General features: G+C 44.1%; 1 protein-coding gene across 1 annotated transcript; it reads right to left on the bottom strand.

Moving 5' to 3' along the window:
* Positions 1-267: 267 nt before the first annotated feature.
* LOC129951747 (mucin-16-like) lies at positions 268-24,301 on the bottom strand. The gene is made up of 3 exons (XM_056064068.1): positions 24,110-24,301; positions 2,614-24,013; positions 268-2,553 (listed from the first exon to the last, which is right to left on the bottom strand). The coding sequence occupies exons 1-3, from the start codon at positions 24,299-24,301 to the stop codon at positions 422-424; spliced, it is 23,724 nt and encodes a 7,907-aa protein (XP_055920043.1). The 3' UTR covers positions 268-421.
* Between the last annotated feature and the right edge of the window lie 388 nt (positions 24,302-24,689).

Below are 24,689 nucleotides of genomic sequence, written 5' to 3'. Positions count from 1 at the left end.
TAAGCCCGGATTTGGGGCAACACTTATCCACGAAGAATTCAAGATGCATCCAAATACATTCACCATCATCGGTCCGTTGTTTTACGAAATTGGTGCTGGCAAGGCCATCACCGTCAACGACGATCAATATAGGTCGATAATCGCCAGCTTCTTGTGACCCAATTAGATGATATGGACATCGAAGACATCAGGATGGCACTACTTACGTAATCAACGCAAATCGGTCCTTACGTTTCTGAGATCGATTTTCAAATATATTTATATAAATTAACATTTTTTGTTTCGTTTTATTTCTCTTTCAAAACCAAAATAAATTACATCGAATCGTTTTATCATAAAATTATAATAACACTCCATAATGGAGGAACTAATCATAAAGTATTTATACAGCTAGCAGTTTATTAATTGTGGATCACAAATTCTACAATCTAGGTCCAAATTGTCCCCTTCTCTTCATTCGGTTTCCATTTGAATTTACATTCATCGACATTCCTCCTCCAATGTCTCCTGTTGGAACATTTGGTGAATATTGATTTACTCCGTATAAACCACTCTGTTGAAATCCATTTCCAGCTGGAAATGGTGGTGGTGGAATTTGAGCAGGATTCATAGGTGAATACATTTGTGGAGGGCTACCGACTTGACCATGACCAAAGTTTGGTGGTTGCTGATGGGGTGGGTAGTTGAAATTATTCAGTGGGGCTTGGCCTCCATTCATTCCATAGGTGAAGCTCGCTGATGAATATTGGTTAGTATTTCCATTCATATTCATGGAATTAAAATTTGGAGGATTTATGCTACCGGTAGATGGGGGACTACCAAGCATTGGTAATCTGCCCTGAACTGGTTTAATATCTACTGCTTTTGGAGATAGTGGCCTTCCAATTGGCCTTCCAATTGGCCTTTTTGGTTTTCTTCCCTTGTCAAGATTAATCGTAATTGTGCTCATTGTTTTGGGTTTCTTCTTTCCTGAAGGTGTTCGTTGATTTGAGTTGGAGGGTTCTTGTGAAACGGGAAGTTGAATTTGGACATTATTTTGGTGAGTTTTTGCAACAATGTGACTGCTTGCGTTAAGTTGCAATTGACCATTAACTTGAGGTTCCAAATGATCATGGTCATGATCATGATCGTGTTCACCAATTGTTAAGGTTATTGAGGGTTTTACATCGTGATGGTCATCATGGTGATCATGGTGATGATCATCGTGATGGTCATGATGGTCGTGGTGGTGATCATCATGGTGGTGATGATCGTGGTGATGGTGATGTCCGTGTCCATGGCCGTGTCCATGACCATGCATATGCAAATGTCCATGTCCGTGTCCGTGTCCATGTCCACGTCTTCGTCCATGCCCATGTCCACGCATATGACCATGTCCATGCATATGTCCGTGTCCATGTCCATGACCATGATCATGTCCATGCATGTGTCCGTGACCGTGCCCATGGCCATGCATCAAATTATGCCCGTACATGTATCCATGTCCATGACCGTGACTTGGTCCATATTGAGGACCATGTCCCATTCCGTGACTGTATTGTGGCCCATGATTCATTCCAAAAGCAGCTCCATGAACAAGGCCATGAGGAGGTGCATGAGGTGGTCCGTGTATTGCTCCATGTATTGATCCATGAGAAGCTGCATTCATTGTTCCGTGAGGAGAACTTTGTATTGGTGCGTGGGTAAGAGATCCATGTGCAGATACATGCGAAGATCCTTGAATAGTTCCATGTGGACCATGAGGAAGTCCTTGAAGTGGTCCTTGAGGAGGTCTTTGAAGTGGTCCTTGTCCAGTGTGTGGTCCGTAAGGAGGCCCGTGGATTGGTCCTTGAGGAGGTCCATAAGAAGGTCCATGTGGAGAACCATGGGGAAGTCCATGTGGAGATCCATGGGGAAGTCCATGTGGAGATCCGTGGGGAGATCCATGGGGAAGTCCATGTGGAGATCCATGGGGAAGTCCATGTGGAGATTCATGAGGAAGTCCATGAGGAGATGCATGAGGAAGTCCATGTGGAGATCCATGAGGAGGTACATGAGGAGCTCCATAAGAAGGTCCATGTGGGGGTGCATGTATTGTTCCATGTATAGATCCATGTAGAGGTCCTTGGGGTGGTCCATGGGGTGATGCGTGGGGAGGCTTTTGAAGAGCACCTTGAGGACCTACATGAAGTTGTCCTTGAGTAGAACCGTGTGGACCTAGATGCGGAGATCCATGAAGAGATCCGTGCACAGGTCCATGAGGGAGGCCGTGCATGGGTCCATAGCCATATCCATAACCCTGGGTATATCCATAATTATATTGTGGATGTTGTGGAGGAGGTGGAGGTTGGTAGGCAGGTGCGTGACCACCTCTGATCCCATTGATTGTTAAAGAACCGCTCATCCAAGCCGGGTTATTAATTGGTGGATGTGCTGGGATTTGGGTTGGATTTTGAACTGGACTATGCCCCTGCTGTTGTCCGCCCCACCACTGGCCATTCAAGTAGCCCATTGATGGATTGCTTGGGTAACCAATACTGTTGGGTGCGTGGCCCTTAACTTCCCCAGCATTACCTAAAAGTGATGAATATCGATTAGTTTTATTTTAATATAAATATTTAATTCAAATATTACCAATTTCAGTGCTGAGTGGAGTTGTTGCTTCAATTGTGAGGTTTTGTTCATCAGTTTGCTCATCGGAATTTGCTGGCTCATCCGAAGGTACGTTTTCCTCGCTTGAATCTGGTTTAATTGTTTCGGACCATGTTTCACTAAAGGTCTTAGTTATGCTACCATCGGGGTTTCTTACAACTGTATTTTTATCTGATTCGTTTATTGTTATATCGTCTACAACTCCAGATGGTTCAATGATTTTTTCTGTCTCCACGACGTTTTCTTCAAATTCACTGTCTTCATCTATATTAATTTCGCCTCTTATCGAACCTGACATACTTGGAGAAATTTCAGTTGTTGTTTCCCTTCCATAGTTTTGGCTGTATGTGCCACTCATCCACCCAGATTCATCAGACTCATCAGGACGTTCAGCTGCTGACTTATTTTCAGTATATTCTGCATTATATGTTCCCGCTTCTGGACTTTCAGTTGTTGTTGAAGTATTTTCAATACGTTCCCCAATATATGTTCCACTCATCCAACCAGATTCATCAGATTCTTCTGGACTTTTAGTTGTTGTTGAAGTATTTTCAATACGTTCCCCAATATATGTTCCACTCATCCAACCAGATTCATCAGATTCTTCTGGACTTTCAGTTGTTGTTGAAGTATTTTCAATACGTTCCCCAATATATGTTCCACTCATCCAACCAGATTCATCAGATTCTTCTGGACTTTCAGTTGTTGTTGAAGTATTTTCAATACGTTCCCCAATATATGTTCCACTCATCCAACCCGATTCATCAGATTCTTCTGGACTTTCAGTAGTTGTTGAAGTATTTTCAATACGTTCCCCAATGTATGTTCCACTCATCCAACCCGATTCATCAGATTCTTCTGGACTTTCAGTTGTTGTTGAAGTATTTTCAATACGTTCCCCAATATATGTTCCACTCATCCAACGAGATTCATCAGATTCTTCTGGACTTTCAGTTGTTGTTGAAGTATTTTCAATACGTTCCCCAATATATGTTCCACTCATCCAACCAGATTCATCAGATTCTTCTGGACTTTCAGTTGTTGTTGATGATATGTCAGTCTGTTGTTCATTATATGTTCCACTCATCCACCCGGATTCATACGATTCTTCAGGCCCTTCAGTGGTTGAAAAACCTTGGCCATCTTCTTCATTCGATGCATCGCTTATCCAACCAGATTCATCTGAATAATCCGAATCTTCTGTCTTTGACTGGTTTTGAGAGGATGTTTCATTAAAAGCTCCACTTATCCAGCCAAATTCCCCAGATTCTTCACTCAAGCTGGATTCATTTGATTCCTCAGGATTTCCAGTTGTTGCGTTGATCTGACCATATTCTTCGTTATATGTCCCACTAATAGAGTTGTATTCAAACGATTCTTCAGGAACTTCTGTTGTTGATTGTGTTTCAATATTCTCTTCACTAAAAACTCCACTATACGAGATAGATTCATTAGATTCATAAGGACGAGAAGTTGTAGTCTGATCTTGTCCATTGGGTAGCCCAGTCCAATTAATTGTGAAACCACTTTGAGTAGTCTTTTGGGGAACTTCACCTACAGTTGATGGTGTTGTTGAAGTTTGCGGTATAACTTCGCCACTTGGCTGGTTTACTTGTGCATTGGGTAGCCCAGTCCAGTTAATGGTGAAACCACCTTGAGTAGTCTCTTGGAGATTTCCACCTACAGTTGATGGTGTTGTTGAAGTTTGTAATATGACTTCGCCACTTGGCTGTGTCACTTGTCCTTCGGGGTGCCCTATCCAGTTAATGGTGAAACCACCTTCAGAAATCTCGTGGGGAACTTCACCTACAGTTGATGGTGTTGTTGAAGTTTGCGGTATAACTTCGCCACTTGGCTGGTTTACTTGTGCATTGGGTAGCCCAGTCCAGTTAATGGTGAAACCACCTTGAGTAGTCTCTTGGAGATTTCCACCTACAGTTGATGGTGTTGTTGAAGTTTGTAATATGACTTCGCCACTTGGCTGTGTCACTTGTCCTTCGGGGTGCCCTATCCAGTTAATGGTGAAACCACCTTCAGAAGTCTCGTGGGGCACTTCACCAAAGTCCACAGTTGATGGTGTTGTCGTTGAAGAACTTGGAGAGCTTGTGGTTGTAGTTTGTAACAAAAATTCGCCACTTGGCTGGTTTCCTTGTCCATTGGGTAGCCCAGTCCAGTTAATGGTAAAACCACCTTGAGTAATCTCTTGTGGAATTTCACCTACAGTTGATGGCGTTGTTGAAGTTTGTAACAAAGCTTCGCCACTTGGCTGGTTTACTTGTCCATTGGGTAGCCCAGTCCAGTTAATGGTGAAACCACCTTGAGTAGTCTCTTGGGGAACTTCACCTACAGTTGATGGTGTTGTCGAAGTTTGCAATATAACTTCGCCACTTGGATGTTTCACTTGTCCTTCGGGGTGCCCTATCCAGTTAATGGTGAAACCACCTTCAGATATCTCGTGGGGAACTTCACCTACAGTTGATGGTGTTGTTGAAGTTTGCGGTATAACTTCGCCACTTGGCTGGTTTACTTGTGCATTGGGTAGCCCAGTCCAGTTAATGGTGAAACCGCCTTGAGTAGTCTCTTGGGGAACTTCACCTACAGTTGACGGTGTTGTCGAAGTTTGCAATATAACTTCGACACTTGGCTGTTTCACTTGTCCTTCGAGGTGCCCCATCCAGTTAATGGTGAAACCTCCTTCAGAAGTCTCGTGGGGAACTTCACCAAAGTCCACAGTTGATGGTGTTGTCGTTGAAGAACTTGGAGAGCTTGTGGTTGTAGTTTGTAACAAAAATTCGCCACTTGGCTGGTTTCCTTGTCCATTGGGTAGCCCAGTCCAGTTAATGGTGAAACCACCTTGAGTAGTCTCTTGGGGAACTTCACCTAAAGTTGATGGTGTTGTTGAAGTTTGTAATATAACTTCGCCACTTGGATGTTTCAATTGTCCTTCGGGGTGCCCTGTCCAGTTAATGGCGAAACCACCTTGAGTAGTCTCTTGGGGATTTCCACCAACAGTTGATGGTGTTGTTGAAGTTTGTAATATGACTTCGCCACTTGGATGTTTCACTTGTCCTTCGGGATGCCCTATCCAGTTAATGGTGAAACCACCTTCAGAAGTCTCATGGGGAACTTCACCAAAGTCCACAGTTGATGGTGTTGTCGTTGAAGAACTTGAAGAGCTTGTGGTTGTAGTTTGTAACAAAACTTCGCCACTTGGCTGGTTTACTTGTCCATTGGGTAGCCCAGTCCAGTTAATGGTGAAACCACCTTGAGTAGTCTCTTGGGGAACTTCACCTAAAGTTGATGGTGTTGTTGAAGTTTGTAATATAACTTCGCCACTTGGATGTTTCAATTGTCCTTCGGGGTGCCCTGTCCAGTTAATGGCGAAACCACCTTGAGTAGTCTCTTGGGGATTTCCACCAACAGTTGATGGTGTTGTTGAAGTTTGTAATATGACTTCGCCACTTGGATGTTTCACTTGTCCTTCGGGGTGCCCTATCCAGTTAATGGTGAAACCACCTTCAGAAGTTTCGTGGGGAACATCACCAATGTCCACAGTTGATGGTGTTGTCGTTGAAGAACTTAAAGAGCTTGTGGTTGTAGTTTGTAACAAAACTTCGCCACTTGGCTCGTTCACCTGTCCATTGGGTGGCCCAGTCCAGTTAATGGTGAAACCACCTTGAGTAGTCTCTTGGGGAACTTCACCTACAGTTGATGGTGTTGTTGAAGTTTGTAATATGACTTCGCCACTTGGCTGTTTCACTTGTCCTTCGGCTTGCCCTATCCAGTTAATGGTGAAACCACCTTCAGAAGTCTCGTGGGGAACTTCACCAAAGTCCACAGTTGATGGTGTTGTCGTTGAAGAACTTAAAGAGCTTGTGGTTGTAGTTTGTAACAAAACTTCGCCACTTGGCTGGTTTACTTGTCCATTGGGTAGCCCAGTCCAGTTAATGGTGAAACCACCTTGAGTAGTCTCCTGGGGAACTTCACCTACAGTTGACGGTGTTGTCGAAGTTTGCAATATAACTTCGCCACTTGGATGTTTCACTTGTCCTTCGGGGTGCCCTATCCAGTTTATTGTGAAACCACCTTCAGAAGTTTCGTGGGGAACTTCATCAAAGTCCACAGTTGATGGTGTTGTCGTTGAAGAACTTGAAGAGCTTGTGGTTGTAGTTTGTAACAAAACTTCGCCACTTGGCTCGTTCACTTGTCCATTGGGTAGCCCAGTCCAGTTAATGGTGAAACCACCTTGAGTAGTCTCTTGGGGAACTTCACCTACAGTTGATGGTGTTGTCGAAGTTTGCAATATAACTTCACCACTTGGATGTTTCACCTGTCCTTCGGGGTGCCCTATCCAGTTTATTGTGAAACCACCTTCAGAAGTTTCATGGAGAACTTCACCAAAGTCCACAGTTGATGGTGTTGTCGTTGAAGAACTTGAAGAGCTTGTGGTTGTAGTTTGTAACAAGACTTCGCCACTTGGCTCGTTCACTTGTCCATTGGGTAGCCCAGTCCAGTTAATGGTGAAACCACCTTGAGTAGTCTCTTGGGGAACTTCACCTACAGTTGATGGTGTTGTTGAAGTTTGCAATATAACTTCGCCATTTGGATGTTTCACTTGTCCTTCGGGATGCCCTATCCAGTTAATGGTGAAACCACCTTCAGAAGTTTCGTGGGGAACATCACCAATGTCCACAGTTGATGGTGTTGTCGTTGAAGAACTTAAAGAGCTTGTGGTTGTAGTTTGTAACAAAACTTCGCCACTTGGCTCGTTCACCTGTCCATTGGGTGGCCCAGTCCAGTTAATGGTGAAACCACCTTGAGTAGTCTCTTGGGGAACTTCACCTACAGTTGATGGTGTTGTTGAAGTTTGTAATATGACTTCGCCACTTGGCTGTTTCACTTGTCCTTCGGCTTGCCCTATCCAGTTAATGGTGAAACCACCTTCAGAAGTCTCGTGGGGAACTTCACCAAAGTCCACAGTTGATGGTGTTGTCGTTGAAGAACTTGAAGAGCTTGTGGTTGTAGTTTGTAACAAAACTTCGCCACTTGGCTGGTTTACTTGTGCATTGGGTAGCCCAGTCCAGTTAATGGTGAAACCACCTTGAGTAGTCTCTTGGGGAACTTCACCTACAGTTGACGGTGTTGTCGAAGTTTGCAATATAACTTCGCCACTTGGCTGTTTCACTTGTCCTTCGGGGTGCCCTATCCAGTTTATTGTGAAACCACCTTCAGAAGTTTCGTGGGGAACTTCATCAAAGTCCACAGTTGATGGTGTTGTCGTTGAAGAACTTGAAGAGCTTGTGGTTGTAGTTTGTAACAAAACTTCGCCACTTGGCTCGTTCACTTGTCCATTGGGTAGCCCAGTCCAGTTAATGGTGAAACCACCTTGAGTAGTCTCTTGGGGAACTTCACCTACAGTTGACGGTGTTGTCGAAGTTTGCAATATAACTTCGCCACTTGGCTGTTTCACTTGTCCTTCGGGGTGCCCCATCCAGTTAATGGTGAAACCTCCTTCAGAAGTCTCGTGGGGAAATTCACCAAAGTCCACAGTTGATGGTGTTGTCGTTGAAGAACTTGGAGAGCTTGTGGTTGTAGTTTGTAACAAAAATTCGCCACTTGGCTGGTTTCCTTGTCCATTGGGTAGCCCAGTCCAGTTAATGGTGAAACCACCTTGAGTAGTCTCTTGGGGAACTTCACCTACAGTTGATGGTGTTGTTGAAGTTTGCAATATAACTTCGCCACTTGGATGTTTCACTTGTCCTTCGGGATGCCCTATCCAGTTAATGGTGAAAATACCTTCAGAAGTTTCGTGGGGAACTTCACCAATGTCCACAGTTGATGGTGTTGTCGTTGAAGAACTTAAAGAGCTTGTGGTTGTAGTTTGTAACAAAACTTCGCCACTTGGCTCGTTCACTTGTCCATTAGGTAGCCCAGTCCAGTTAATGGTGAAACCACCTTGAGTAGTCTCTTGGGGAACTTCACCTACAGTTGATGGTGTTGTCGAAGTTTGCAATATAACTTCGCCACTTGGATGTTTCACTTGTCCTTCGGGGTGCCCTATCCAGTTAATTGTGAAACCACCTTCAGAAGTCTCGTGGGGAACTTCACCAAAGTCCGCAGTTGATGGTGTTGTCGTTGAAGAACTTAAAGAGCTTGTGGTTGTAGTTTGTAACAAAACTTCGCCACTTGGCTGGTTTACTTGTCCATTGGGTAGCCCAGTCCAGTTAATGGTGAAACCACCTTGAGTAGTCTCTTGGGGAACTTCACCAACAGTTGATGGTGTTGTCGAAGTTTGCAATATAACTTCGCCACTTGGATGTGTCACTTGTCCTTCGGGGTGCCCTATCCAGTTAATGGTGAAACCACCTTCAGAAGTTTCGTGGGGAACTTCACCAAAGGCCACAGTTGATGGTGTTGTTGTTGAAGAACTTGAAGAGCTTGTGGTTGTAGTTTGTAACAAAACTTCGCCACTTGGTTGGCTTACTTGTCCATTGGGTAGCCCAGTCCAGTTAATGGTGAAACCACCTTGAGTAGTCTTTTGGGGAACTTCACCTACAGTTGACGGTGTTGTCGAAGTTTGCAATATAACTTCGCCACTTGGATGTTTCACTTGTCCTTCGGGGTGCCCTATCCAGTTTATTGTGAAACCACCTTCAGAAGTTTCGTGGGGAACTTCACTAAAGTCCTCAGTTGATGGTGTTGTCGTTGAAGAACTTGAAGAGCTTGTGGTTGTAGTTTGTAACAAAACTTCGCCACTTGGCTGGCTTACTTGTCCATTGGGTAGCCCAGTCCAGTTAATGGTGAAACCACCTTGAGTAGTCTCTTGGGGAACTTCACCTACAGTTGACGGTGTTGTCGAAGTTTGCAATATAACTTCGCCACTTGGCTGTTTCACTTGTCCTTCGGGGTGCCCTATCCAGTTAATGGTGAAACCACCTTCAGAAGTCTCTTGTGGAACTTCACCAAAGTCCACAGTTGATGGTGTTGTCGTTGAAGAACTTGAAGAGCTTGTGGTTGTAGTTTGTAACAAAACCTCGCCACTTGGCTGGTTTACTTGTCCATTGGGTAGCCCAGTCCAGTTAATGGTGAAACCACCTTGAGTAGTCTCTTGGGGAACTTCACCTACAGTTGACGGTGTTGTCGAAGTTTGCAATATAACTTCGCCACTTGGCTGTTTCACTTGTCCTTCGGGGTGCCCTATCCAGTTAATGGTGAAACCACCTTCAGAAGTCTCTTGTGGAACTTCACCAAAGTCCACAGTTGATGGTGTTGTCGTTGAAGAACTTGAAGAGCTTGTGGTTGTAGTTTGTAACAAAACTTCGCCACTTGGCTGGCTTACTTGTCCATTGGGTAGCCCAGTCCAGTTAATGGTGAAACCACCTTGAGTAGTCTCTTGGGGAACTTCACCTACAGTTGATTGTGTTGTCGAAGTTTGCAATACAACTTCGCCACTTGGATGTTTCACTTGTCCTTCGGGGTGCCCTATCCAGTTAATTGTGAATCCACCTTCAGAAGTCTCATGGGGAACTTCACCAAAGTCCATAGTTGATGGTGTTGTCGTTGAAGAACTTAAAGAGCTTGTGGTTGTAGTTTGTAACAAAACTTCGCCACTTGGCTGGTTTACTTGTCCATTGGGTAGCCCAGTCCAGTTAATGGTGAAACCACCTTGAGTAGTCTCTTGGGGAACTTCACCTACAGTTGATGGTGTTGTCGAAGTTTGCAATATAACTTCGCCACTTGGATGTGTCACTTGTCCTTCGGGGTGCCCTATCCAGTTAATGGTGAAACCACCTTCAGAAGTTTCGTGGGGAACTTCACCAAAGTCCACAGTTGATGGTGTTGTCGTTGAAGAACTTGAAGAGCTTGTGGTTATAGTTTGTAACAAAACTTCGCCACTTGGCTCGTTCACTTGTCCATTGGGTAGCCCAGTCCAGTTAATGGTGAAACCACCTTGAGTAGTCTCTTGGGGAACTTCACCTACAGTTGATGGTGTTGTCGAAGTTTGCAATACAACTTCGCCACTTGGATGTTTCACTTGTCCTTCGGGGTGCCCTATCCAGTTAATTGTGAATCCACCTTCAGAAGTCTTATGGGGAACTTCACCAAAGTCCATAGTTGATGGTGTTGTCGTTGAAGAACTTAAAGAGCTTGTGGTTGTAGTTTGTAACAAAACTTCGCCACTTGGCTGGTTTACTTGTCCATTGGGTAGCCCAGTCCAGTTAATGGTGAAACCACCTTGAGTAGTCTCTTGGGGAACTTCACCTACAGTTGATGGTGTTGTCGAAGTTTGCAATATAACTTCGCCACTTGGATGTGTCACTTGTCCTTCGGGGTGCCCTATCCAGTTAATGGTGAAACCACCTTCAGAAGTTTCGTGGGGAACTTCACCAAAGTCCACAGTTGATGGTGTTGTCGTTGAAGAACTTGAAGAGCTTGTGGTTGTAGTTTGTAACAAAACTTCGCCACTTGGCTGGCTTACTTGTCCATTGGGTAGCCCAGTCCAGTTAATGGTGAAACCACCTTGAGTAGTCTCTTGGGGAACTTCACCTACAGTTGATGGTGTTGTCGAAGTTTGCAATATAACTTCGCCACTTGGATGTGTCACAGGTCCTTCGGGGTGCTCTATCCAGTTAATGGTGAAACCAGCTTCAGAAGTCTCGTAGGGAACTTCACCAAAGTCCACAGTTGATGGTGTTGTGGTTGAAGAACTTGAAGAGCTTGTGGTGGTAGTCTGTAACAAAACTTCGCCACTTGGCTCGTTTACTTGTCCATTGGGTAGCCCGGTCCAGTTAATGGTGAAACCACCTTGAGTAGTCTCTTGGGGAATTGCACCTACAGTTGATGGTGTTGTCGAAGTTTGCAATATAACTTCGCCCCTTGGATGTGTCACTTGTCCTTCGGGGTGCCCTATCCAGTTAATGGTGAAACCACCTTCAGAAGTCTCTTGTGGAACTTCACCAAAGTCCACAGTTGATGGTGTTGTCGTTGAAGAACTTGAAGAGCTTGTGGTTGTAGTTTGTAACAAAACTTCGCCACTTGGCTGGTTTTCTTGTCCATTGGGTAGCCCAGTCCAGTTAATGGTGAAACCACCTTGAGTAGTCTCTTGGGGAACTTCACCTACAGTTGACGGTGTTGTCGAAGTTTGCAATACAACTTCGCCACTTGGCTGTTTCACTTGTCCTTCGGGGTACCCTATCCAGTTAATGGTGAAACCACCTTCAGAAGTCTCTTGTGGAACTTCACCAAAGTCCACAGTTGATGGTGTTGTCGTTGAAGAACTTGAAGAGCTTGTGGTTGTAGTTTGTAACAAAACTTCGCCACTTGGCTGGTTTACTTGTCCATTGGGTAGCCCAGTCCAGTTAATACTGAAACCACCTTGATTAGTCTCTTGGGGAAATTCACCTACAGTTGACGGTGTTGTCGAAGTTTGCAATATAACTTCGCCACTTGGCTGTTTCACTTGTCCTTCGGGGTGCCCTATCCAGTTAATGGTGAAACCACCTTCAGAAGTCTCTTGTGGAACTTCACCAAAGTCCACAGTTGATGGTGTTGTCGTTGAAGAACTTGAAGAGCTTGTGGTTGTAGTTTGTAACAAAACTTCGCCACTTGGCTGGCTTACTTGTCCATTGGGTAGCCCAGTCCAGTTAATGGTGAAACCACCTTGAGTAGTCTCTTGGGGAACTTCACCTACAGTTGACGGTGTTGTCAAAGTTTGCAATATAACTTCGCCACTTGGCGGTTTCACTTGTCCTTCGGGGTGCCCTATCCAGTTAATGGTGAAACCACCTTCAGAAGTCGTGTGGGGAACTTCACCAAAGTCCACAGTTGATGGTGTTGTCGTTGAAGAACTTGAAGAGGTTGTGGTTGTAGTTTGTAACAAAACTTCACCACTTGGCTGGTTTACTTGTCCATTGGGTAGCCCAGTCCAGTTAATGGTGAAACCACCTTGAGTAGTCTCTTGGGGAACCTCACCTACAGTTGATGGTGTTGTCGAAGTTTGCAATACAACTTCGCCACTTGGATGTTTCACTTGTCCTTCGGGGTGCCCTATCCAGTTAATTGTGAATCCACCTTCAGAAGTCTCATGGGGAACTTCACCAAAGTCCACAGTTGATGGTGTTGTCGTTGAAGAACTTAAAGAGCTTGTGGTTGTAGTTTGTAACAAAACTTCGCCACTTGGCTGGTTTACTTGTCCATTGGGTAGCCCAGTCCAGTTAATGGTGAAACCACCTTGAGTAGTCTCTTGGGGAACTTCACCTACAGTTGATGGTGTTGTCGAAGTTTGCAATATAACTTCGCCACTTGGATGTGTCACTTGTCCTTCGGGGTGCCCTATCCAGTTAATGGTGAAACCACCTTCAGAAGTTTCGTGGGGAACTTCACCAAATTCCACAGTTGATGGTGTTGTCGTTGAAGAACTTGAAGAGCTTGTGGTTGTAGTTTGTAACAAAACTTCGCCACTTGGCTGGCTTACTTGTCCATTGGGTAGCCCAGTCCAGTTAATGGTGAAACCACCTTGAGTAGTCTCTTGGGGAACTTCACCTACAGTTGACGGTGTTGTCGAAGTTTGCAATGTAACTTCGCCACTTGGATGTGTCACTTGTCCTTCGGGGTGCCCTATCCAGTTAATGGTGAAACCACCTTCAGAAGTTTCGTGGGGAACTTCACCAAAGGCCACAGTTGATGGTGTTGTCGTTGAAGAACTTGAAGAGCTTGTGGTGGTTGTTTGTAACAAAACTTCGCCACTTGGCTGGTTTGCTTGTCCATTGGGTAGCCCAGTCCAGTTAATGGTGAAACCACCTTGAGTAGTCTCTTGGAGAATTTCACCTACAGTTGATGGTGTTGTCGAAGTTTGCAATATAACTTCGCCACTTGGATGTGTCACTTGTCCTTCGGGGTGCCCTATCCAGTTAATGGTGAAACCACCTTCAGAAGTTTCGTGGGGAACTTCACCAAAGGCCACAGTTGATGGTGTTGTCGTTGAAGAACTTGAAGAGCTTGTGGTTGTAGTTTGTAACAAAACTTCGCCACTTGGCTGGTTTACTTGTCCATTGGGTAGCCCAGTCCAGTTAATGGTGAAACCACCTTGAGTAGTCTCTTGGGGAACTTCACCTACAGTTGATGGTGTTGTCGAAGTTTGCAATATAACTTCGCCACTTGGATGTGTCACTTGTCCTTCGGGGTGCCCTATCCAGTTAATGGTGAAACCACCTTCAGAAGTCTCGTGGGGAACTTCACCAAAGTCCACAGTTGATGGTGTTGTCGTTGAAGAACTTGAAGAGCTTGTGGTGGTTGTTTGTAACAAAACTTCGCCACTTGGCTGGTTTGCTTGTCCATTGGGTAGCCCAGTCCAGTTAATGGTGAAACCACCTTGAGTAGTCTCTTGGAGAATTTCACCTACAGTTGATGGTGTTGTCGAAGTTTGCAATATAACTTCGCCCCTTGGATGTGTCACTTGTCCTTCGGGGTGCCCCATCCAGTTAATGGTGAAACCACCTTCAGAAGTCTCGTAGGGAACTTCACCAAAGTCAACAGTTGATGGTGTTGTCGTTGAAGAACTTGAAGAGCTTGTGGTTGTAGTTTGTAACAAAACTTCGCCACTTGGCTCGTTCACTTGAACATTGGGTAGGCCAGTCCAGTTAATGGTGAAGCCACCTTGAGTAGTCTCTTGGGGAACTTCACCTACAGTTGATGGTGTTGTCGAAGTTTGCAATACAATTTCGCCACTTGGATGTTTTACTTGTCCTTCGGGGTGCCCTATCCAGTTAATTGTGAATCCACCTTCAGAAGTCTCATGGGGAACTTCACCAAAGTCCATAGTTGATGGTGTTGTCGTTGAAGAACTTAAAGAGCTTGTGGTTGTAGTTTGTAACAAAACTTCGCCACTTGGCTGGTTTACTTGATCATTGGGTAGCCCAGTCCAGTTAATGGTGAAGCCACCTTGAGTAGTCTCTTGGGGAACTTCACCTACAGTTGATGGTGTTGTCGAAGTTTGCAATATAACTTCGCCACTTGGATGTGTCACTTGTCCTTCGGGGTGCCCTATCCAGTTAATGGTGAAACCACCTTCAGAAGTTTCGTGGGGAACTTCACCAAAGTCCACAGTTGATGGTGTTGTCGTTGAAGAACTTGAAGAGCTTGTGGTTGTAGTTTGTAACAAAACTTCGCCACTTGGCTGGCTTACTTGTCCATTGGGTAGCCCAGTCCAGTTAATGGTGAAACCACCTTGAGTAGTCTCTTGGGGAACTTCACCTACAGTTGATGGTGTTGTCGAAGTTTGCAATATAACTTCGCCATTTGGATGTGTCACAGGTCCTTCGGGGTGCTCTATCCAGTTAATGGTGAAACCACCTTCAGAAGTCTCTTGTGGAACTTCACCAAAGTCCACAGTTGATGGTGTTGTCGTTGAAGAACTTGAAGAGCTTGTGGTTGTAGTTTGTAACAAAACTTCGCCACTTGGCTGGCTTACTTGTCCATTGGGTAGCCCAGTCCAGTTAATGGTGAAACCACCTTGAGTAGTCTCTTGGGGAACTTCACCTACAGTTGACGGTGTTGTCGAAGTTTGCAATGTAACTTCGCCACTTGGATGTGTCACTTGTCCTTCGGGGTGCCCTATCCAGTTAATGGTGAAACCACCTTCAGAAGTTTCGTGGGGAACTTCACCAAAGTCCACAGTTGATGGTGTTGTCGTTGAAGAACTTGAAGAGCTTGTGGTTGTAGTTTGTAACAAAACTTCGCCACTTGGCTCGTTCACTTGTCCATTGGGTAGCCCAGTCCAGTTAATGGTGAAACCACCTTGAGTAGTCTCTTGGGGAACTTCACCTACAGTTGATGGTGTTGTCGAAGTTTGCAATACAACTTCGCCACTTGGATGTTTCACTTGTCCTTCGGGGTGCCCTATCCAGTTAATTGTGAATCCACCTTCAGAAGTCTCATGGGGAACTTCACCAAAGTCCATAGTTGATGGTGTTGTCGTTGAAGAACTTAAAGAGCTTGTGGTTGTAGTTTGTAACAAAACTTCGCCACTTGGCTGGTTTACTTGTCCATTGGGTAGCCCAGTCCAGTTAATGGTGAAACCACCTTGAGTAGTCTCTTGGGGAACTTCACCTACAGTTGATGGTGTTGTCGAAGTTTGCAATATAACTTCGCCACTTGGATGTGTCACTTGTCCTTCGGGGTGCCCTATCCAGTTAATGGTGAAACCACCTTCAGAAGTTTCGTGGGGAACTTCACCAAAGTCCACAGTTGATGGTGTTGTCGTTGAAGAACTTGAAGAGCTTGTGGTTGTAGTTTGTAACAAAACTTCGCCACTTGGCTGGCTTACTTGTCCATTGGGTAGCCCAGTCCAGTTAATGGTGAAACCACCTTGAGTAGTCTCTTGGGGAACTTCACCTACAGTTGATGGTGTTGTCGAAGTTTGCAATATAACTTCGCCACTTGGATGTGTCACAGGTCCTTCGGGGTGCTCTATCCAGTTAATGGTGAAACCACCTTCAGAAGTCTCGTGGGGAACTTCACCAAAGTCCACAGTTGATGGTGTTGTGGTTGAAGAACTTAAAGAGCTTCTGGTGGTAGTTTGTAACAAAACTTCGCCACTTGGCTCGTTTACTTGTCCATTGGGTAGCCCAGTCCAGTTAATGGTGAAACCACCTTGAGTAGTCTCTTGGGGAACTTCACCTACAGTTGATGGTGTTGTCGAAGTTTGCAATACAACTTCGCCACTTGGATGTTTCACTTGTCCTTCGGGGTGCCCTATCCAGTTAATTGTGAATCCACCTTCAGAAGTCTTATGGGGAACTTCACCAAAGTCCATAGTTGATGGTGTTGTCGTTGAAGAACTTAAAGAGCTTGTGGTTGTAGTTTGTAACAAAACTTCGCCACTTGGCTGGTTTACTTGTCCATTGGGTAGCCCAGTCCAGTTAATGGTGAAGCCACCTTGAGTAGTCTCCTGGGGAATTTCACCTACAGTTGACGGTGTTGTCGAAGTTTGCAATATAACTTCGCCACTTGGCTGTTTCACTTGTCCTTCGGGGTGCCCTATCCAGTTAATGGTGAAACCACCTTCAGAAGTCTCTTGTGGAACTTCACCAAAGTCCACAGTTGATGGTGTTGTCGTTGAAGAACTTGAAGAGCTTGTGGTTGTAGTTTGTAACAAAACTTCGCCACTTGGCTGGTTTACTTGTCCATTGGGTTGCCCAGTCCAGTTAATGGTGAAACCACCTTGAGTAGTCTCTTGGGGAACTTCACCTACAGTTGATGGTGTTGTCGAAGTTTGCAATACAACTTCGCCACTTGGATGTTTCACTTGTCCTTCGGGGTGCCCTATCCAGTTAATTGTGAATCCACCTTCAGAAGTCTTATGGGGAACTTCACCAAAGTCCATAGTTGATGGTGTTGTCGTTGAAGAACTTAAAGAGCTTGTGGTTGTAGTTTGTAACAAAACTTCGCCACTTGGCTGGTTTACTTGTCCATTGGGTAGCCCAGTCCAGTTAATGGTGAAGCCACCTTGAGTAGTCTCTTGGGGAACTTCACCTACAGTTGACGGTGTTGTCGAAGTTTGCAATATAACTTCGCCACTTGGCTGTTTCACTTGTCCTTCGGGGTGCCCTATCCAGTTAATGGTGAAACCACCTTCAGAAGTCTCTTGTGGAACTTCACCAAAGTCCACAGTTGATGGTGTTGTCGTTGAAGAACTTGAAGAGCTTGTGGTTGTAGTTTGTAACAAAACTTCGCCACTTGGCTGGCTTACTTGTCCATTGGGTAGCCCAGTCCAGTTAATGGTGAAACCACCTTGAGTAGTCTCTTGGGGAACTTCACCTACAGTTGACGGTGTTGTCGAAGTTTGCAATATAACTTCGCCACTTGGCTGTTTCACTTGTCCTTCGGGGTGCCCTATCCAGTTAATGGTGAAACCACCTTCAGAAGTCTCTTGTGGAACTTCAACAAAGTCCACAGTTGATGGTGTTGTCGTTGAAGAACTTGAAGAGGTTGTGGTTGTAGTTTGTAACAAAGCTTCGCCACTTGGCTGGTTTACTTGTCCATTGGGTAGCCCAGTCCAGTTAATGGTGAAACCACCTTGAGTAGTCTCTTGGGGAACTTCACCTACAGTTGATGGTGTTGTCGAAGTTTGCAATACAACTTCGCCACTTGGATGTTTCACTTGTCCTTCGGGGTGCCCTATCCAGTTAATTGTGAATCCACCTTCAGAAGTCTCATGGGGAACTTCACCAAAGTCCACAGTTGATGGTGTTGTCGTTGAAGAACTTGAAGAGCTTGTGGTTGTAGTTTGTAACAAAACTTCGCCACTTGGCTCGTTCACTTGTCCATTGGGTAGCCCAGTCCAGTTAATGGTGAAGCCACCTTGAGTAGTCTCTTGGGGAACTTCACCTACAGTTGATGGTGTTGTCGAAGTTTGCAATACAACTTGGCCACTTGGATGTTTCACTTGTCCTTCGGGGTGCCCTATCCAGTTAATTGTGAATCCACCTTCAGAAGTCTCATGGGGAACTTCACCAAAGTCTATAGTTGATGGTGTTGTCGTTGAAGAACTTGAAGAGCTTGTGGTTGTAGTTTGTAACAAAACTTCGCCACTTGGCTGGTTTACTTGTCCATTGGGTAGCCCAGTCCAGTTAATGGTGAAACCACCTTGAGTAGTCTCTTGGGGAACTTCACCTACAGTTGATGGTGTTGTCGAAGTTTGCAATACAACTTCGCCACTTGGATGTTTCACTTGTCCTTCGGGGTGCCCTATCCAGTTAATTGTGAATCCACCTTCAGAAGTCTCATGGGGAACTTCACCAAAGTCTATAGTTGATGGTGTTGTCGTTGAAGAACTTAAAGAGCTTGTGGTTGTAGTTTGTAACAAAACTTCGCCACTTGGCTGGTTTACTTGTCCATTGGGTAGCCCAGTCCAGTTAATGGTGAAGCCACCTTGAGTAGTCTCTTGGGGAACTTCACCTACAGTTGATGGTGTTGTCGAAGTTTGCAATATAACTTCGCCACTTGGATGTGTCACTTGTCCTTCGGGGTGCCCTATCCATTTAATGGTGAAACCACCTTCAGAAGTTTCGTGGGGAACTTCACCAAAGTCCACAGTTGATGGTGTTGTCGTTGAAGAACTTGAAGAGCTTGTGGTTGTAGTTTGTAACAAAACTTCGCCACTTGGCTGTTTGACTTGTCCTTCGGGTAGCCCTATCCAATTAATGGTGAAACCACCTGTAGAAGTATCGAGTGGAAGTTCACCAAAGTCTTCATTTTCATCGTCAACAATCTGTTCGCTAGGGTATTGTGAGATTGTAAACCAATTATCAGAATAATCTGAAGTATAGGGTCTTATGGTCGTAGATCTTTTTTTGTCTTCATATGGTGAAAGTGTTGTTGTCGTAGGTTGTTCTTGTAGTTTTCCTTCTGGCGTTGGTTGTTGATGTGGTTGCGGTAGGTCACCTGAAGGCAGTGGCCAGTAACTAACACTTAAACTATCATCGTATTCTCCAATGGGTGCACTTTCTGTTGGTTGCATTAAGTCTCCGAATGGTAAAGGTGTTGTTGTTGTAGGTTTTTCTTGCAGTTTTTCTTCTGGCGTTGATTGTTCTTGTGGATTTGGTGGATCGCCTAAATACTGTGGCCAGAAACTAACACTTAAACTTTCGTGGGATGATTCTCCCAAAGCCGAAGGATTTGTCGATGCTAATAAATCTCCGTATGGTGAAGGTGTTGTCGTCGTAGGTTGTTCTTGTAGTTTTCCTTCTGGCGTTGATTGTTCTTGTGGATGTGCAAAGTAACTCACACTTAAATTGAGTTCGTAAGGTTCTCCTAAGGGCAAGGGAGTTGTTAAATCAGCTAAGTCTCCATATGGTGTGGGTGTTGTGGTTTTAGATTGCTCTGGCAGTTTTCCTTCTGGCGTTGGTTGTTGTTGTGGTTGTGGTATGTCGCCTGAAGGCAGTGGCCAGTAACTTACACTTAGACTGTCTTCGGAAGGTTCTCCCAATGGCACGGGAGTTGTTAAATCAGCCATGTCTCCATATGGTGTATGTGTTGTTGTCGTAGGTTGTTCTTGTAGTTTTCCTTCTGGCGTTGGTTGTTGCTGTGGTTGTGGTACGTCGCCTGAAGGCAGGGGCCAGTAACTTAAACTTAAACTACCTTCGTATTCTCCAATGGGTGCACTTTCTGTTGGTTGCATTAAGTCTCCGAATGGTAAAGGTGTTGTTGTTGTAGGGTTTTCTTGCAGTTTTTCTTCTGGCGTTGATTGTTCTTGTGAATTTGGTGGGTCGCCTAAATACTGTGGCCAGAAACTAACACTTAAACTTTCGTGGGAAGATTCTCCCAAAGCCGAAGGAGTTGTCGATGCTAATAAATCTCCGTATGGTGAAGGTGTTGTCGTCGTAGGTTGTTCTTGTAGTTTTCCTTCTGGCGTTGATTGTTCTTGTGGATGTGCAAAGTAACTCACACTTAAATTGAGTTCGTAAGGTTCTCCTAAGGGCAAGGGAGTTGTTAAATCAGCTAAGTCTCCATATGGTGTGGGTGTTGTTGTTTTAGATTGTTCTGGCAGTTTTCCTTCTGGCGTTGGTTGTTGTTGTGGTTGTGGTATGTCGCCTGAAGGCAATGGCCAGTAACTTACACTAAGACTGTCTTCGGAAGGTTCTCCCAATGGCACGGGAGTTGTTAAATCAGCCATGTCTCCATATGGTGTATGTGTTGTTGTCGTAGGTTGTTCTTGTAGTTTTCCTTCTGGCGTTGGTTGTTGCTGTGGTTGTGGTACGTCGCCTGAAGGCAGGGGCCAGTAACTTAAACTTAAACTACCTTCGTATTCTCCAATGGGTGCACTTTCTGTTGGTTGCATTAAGTCTCCGAATGGTAAAGGTGTTGTTGTTGTAGGGTTTTCTTGCAGTTTTTCTTCTGGCGTTGATTGTTCTTGTGAATTTGGTGGGTCGCCTAAATACTGTGGCCAGAAACTAACACTTAAACTTTCGTGGGAAGATTCTCCCAAAGCCGAAGGAGTTGTCGATGCTAATAAATCTCCGTATGGTGAAGGTGTTGTCGTCGTAGGTTGTTCTTGTAGTTTTCCTTCTGGCGTTGATTGTTCTTGTGGATGTGCAAAGTAACTCACACTTAAATTGAGTTCGTAAGGTTCTCCTAAGGGCAAGGGAGTTGTTAAATCAGCTAAGTCTCCATATGGTGTGGGTGTTGTTGTTTTAGATTGTTCTGGCAGTTTTCCTTCTGGCGTTGGTTGTTGTTGTGGTTGTGGTATGTCGCCTGAAGGCAATGGCCAGTAACTTACACTAAGACTGTCTTCGGAAGGTTCTCCCAATGGCACGGGAGTTGTTAAATCAGCTAAGTCTCCATATGGTGTATGTGTTGTTGTCGTAGGTTGTTCTTGCAGTTTTCCTTCTGGCGTTGGTTGTTGCTGTGGTTGTGGTAGGTCGCCTGAAGGCAGGGGCCAGTAACTTAAACTTAAACTACCTTCGTATTCTCCAATGGGTGCACTTTCTGTTGGTTGCATTAAGTCTCCGAATGGTAAAGGTGTTGTTGTTGTAGGGTTTTCTTGCAGTTTTTCTTCTGGCGTTGATTGTTCTTGTGAATTTGGTGGGTCGCCTAAATACTGTGCCCAGAAACTAACACTTAAACTTTCGTCGGAAGATTCTCCCAAAGCCGAAGGAGTTGTCGATGCTAATAAACCTCCGTATGGTAAAGGTGTTGTCGTCGTAGGTTGTTCTTGTAGTTTTCCTTCTGGCGTTGATTGTTCTTGTGGATGTGGAAAGTAACTTACACTTAAACTATTTCCGTATTCTCCAATGGGTGCACTTGTTGTTGGTTGCATTAAGTCTCCGAATGGTAAAGGTGTTGTTGTTGTAGAATGTTCTTGCAATTTTTCTTCTGGAGTTGATTGTTCTTGTGGATTTGGTAGGTCGCCTAAATACTGTGGCCAGAAACTAACACTTAAACTTTCGTCGGAAGATTCTCCCAAAGGTAAAGGAGTTGTTGATGCTAATAAATCACCGTATGGTGAAGGTGTTGTTGTCGTAGGTTGTTCTTGTAGTTTTCCTTCTGGCGTTGATTGTTCTTGTGGATGTGCAAAGTAACTCACACTTAAATTGAGTTCGTAAGGTTCTCCTAAGGGCAAGGGAGTTGTTAAATCAGCTAAGTCTCCATATTGTGTGGGTGTTGTTGTCGTAGGTTGTTCTTGCAGTTTTCCTTCTGGCGTTGATTGTTCTTGTGGTTGTGGTAGGTCACCTGAAGGCAGTGGCCAGTAACTAACACTTAAACTATCATCGAAAGATTCTCCCAAAGGTGAAGGAGTTGTTGAAGCTAATAGATCTGAATATAGTGAAGGTGTTGTTGTCGTAGGTTGTTCTTGAACTTTTCCTTCTGGCGTTGGTTGTTGCTGTGGGAGGTCGCCTGAAGGCAGTGGCCAGTAACTAACACTTAAACTACTTTCGGATTCTCCAATGGGTGCGCTTGTTGTTGGTTGCATTAAGTCTCCGAATGGTAAAGGTGTTGTTGTTGTAGGGTGTTCTTGCAATTTTTCTTCTGGAGTTGATTGTTCTTGTGGATTTGGTAGGTCGCCTAAATACTGTGGCCAGAAACTAACACTTAAACTTTGGTCGGAAGATTCTCCCAAAGCCGAAGGAGTTGTCGATGCTAATAAATCTCCGTATGGTGAAGGTGTTGTTGTCGTAGGTTGTTCTTGTAGTTTTCCTTCTGGCGTTGGTTGTTGCTGTGGTTGTGGTTGGTCACCTGAAGGCAGTGGCCAGTAACTAACACTTAAACTATCATCGAAAGATTCTCCCAAAGGTGAAGGAGTTGTTGAAGCTAATAGATCTGAATATAGTGAAGGTGTTGTTGTCGTAGGTTGTTCTTGAACTTTTCCTTCTGGCGTTGGTTGTTGCTGTGGGAGGTCGCCTGAAGGCAGTGGCCAGTAACTAACACTTAAACTACTTTCGGATTCTCTCAAGGGCGCACTGGTTGGTGGTTCCATTAAGTCTCCGTATGGTAAAGGTGTTATTGTCGTAGGTTTTTCCTGCAGCTTACCCTCTGGTATTGGTTGTTCTTGTAAATTTGTTGGATCGCCGGAAGACTGTGGCCAGAAGCTTACACCATAACTACCTTCCAAAAGTTCGTCCAAGGGCGAAGGAGTTTCTGGTTCCTTTGAGTTTCCGAAAGGTATTGGTGATGTTGTTTGTAATTGTTCTTCCTTTGGAAATTCTGACCAGGATATCTGCATCCCACCATCAGAAGGTTCTTGTTTTTTTTCTTCGGGCGTTGGAATTGGGCTATCTTGTTGGGACGGGTTAAATAATTGAGTTATCCAACTAACCAGTTCCATTCCCTGTGGATCCTCTGGTTTTGGGGTAGTTGGTTGTCTCGTATTTTGAAAGAAATTAAAATATTGATTCATCCACCCTTGTTGGTAAGGTTCATTTGGGTTAAGCTGTGGCGCATTTTCAAAAATTTGATTCACTATGCGTCTTATTATTATAAAGATGTCTTGTGGTTGAAGCCAATTTTGCCTAAGGATAATGTCTCTGATTTCGAATATTATTTCATTGATCCATGGAGATCGGGGACTTGGTTCATCGGGGTTCAATAAACCGTCTGTGATTTGAGTTATAATTATGCTAATCCATTGTTGCGGAATATCTGGCTTATTAGGTAATTGTTGCAATAATTCGTTTTGTATCTGATCAATTATCAAATTGATGGTAATTTGGTAGTTCTGCGATGTTGGTGGAAAACCGTATTCCGGGAGTTGATTTTGTGGACTCGGTGGTATTTGTGGAGCATGATCTAGTATTTCACTGACAATATTTTGTATTACTATCCAAATACTTTGTGATTGCGACCATTTTGGTCTCAGCAAGTTAACTCGGATTTTTGTTATTATATCATTTATCCATGGCCAGCGAGGCCTTGGTTTTTCGGGATACAATAACCCGTCGGTGATTTGAGAGATTATTATGGTTATCCATTCTGGTGGAGCTACTGGCATCCCAATAGAGGGTTGCAATAATCCTTCTTGTATTTGGTTAATAATCCATTCAATGTAATATTGGGGGTTCTGCTGTATTGGCTGGATATTCGGGGGATACTGATTGTTTCCATATTCGGGTTTTTGGTTAAAGGGATATTGTTTGATACCGGGAGAAATAAAGGATTCAGGAAAGGATCCACGAGGGGGACTATTTCTAAGGGGCTGATTAAAGGGTGGGAAGTTATTGAAGGGTTTTCTTAATGGCTGCGCATTATAAAGGGGTTCATTTATTTCGCCGTATTGTTCCGGTAGATTTTGGTTTTCGATCGGATACCGCACTTTTGATAACTGAATATCTAAATTTGTAACACTTAATTCTGGCGTCGACGGTAAGACTTTTGCGATCGGTTTTGGCTTAGATTTTTTTTTTGGTTTTCGTTTCGGTTTATTTTTTAACTTTGAACTCTTGGTTCTACTTATTTTGGCACTACTGGAATTTTCCCCTAATACCAATTGCTTAAAATAAGAGCTTATATCACTTTGGGGGAAGAATATATTCACTGAGTTAATATTTATCGGTGCCGGCGATAAATCACTATTTTTATTTTCATTCACGATTCTATTTTTCGGAACTTTCGCACTCACGTTAGCCAGGAGACCAACAACGCTCAGTGCAAAAATTTGCACAAACGCGAGCCTCATATTCGAAAATGATTTAGAACAAAAATGATGCTGAATCGCTGCTTGTGAAGCCTTTATAAAGCCAAACTGCCTCCGAAAAACTTTACCAAATATTAGCTTTGAACAATCTGAATAAATATCATGTGCCAAAAACCATCAAAATTGAGCTTATGTATTTTGACTTATTTCTTTTAAGATATTGTTTATTTAGCATTTGAATATTTACATTTGAATTTTTTATTGGAACAGATGATGGTTGTTTTTATTATTTTTCATTTCTTTAATGAACAAAATATAAGTACTCATATCCCGATTAGCCGATTTTTTAATATAATATTAACGTTTTTGACACGTTTTACTGTATATCAGTGTAAAGTTTAAAATGTTTTTCAATTCGAAAAATGCCTAC

Source organism: Eupeodes corollae, chromosome 1 (genome assembly GCF_945859685.1).
Source record: "Eupeodes corollae chromosome 1, idEupCoro1.1, whole genome shotgun sequence".
Lineage (NCBI taxonomy): Eukaryota > Metazoa > Arthropoda > Insecta > Diptera > Syrphidae > Eupeodes > Eupeodes corollae.
This window is presented reverse-complemented; position numbering and strand designations above follow the sequence as displayed.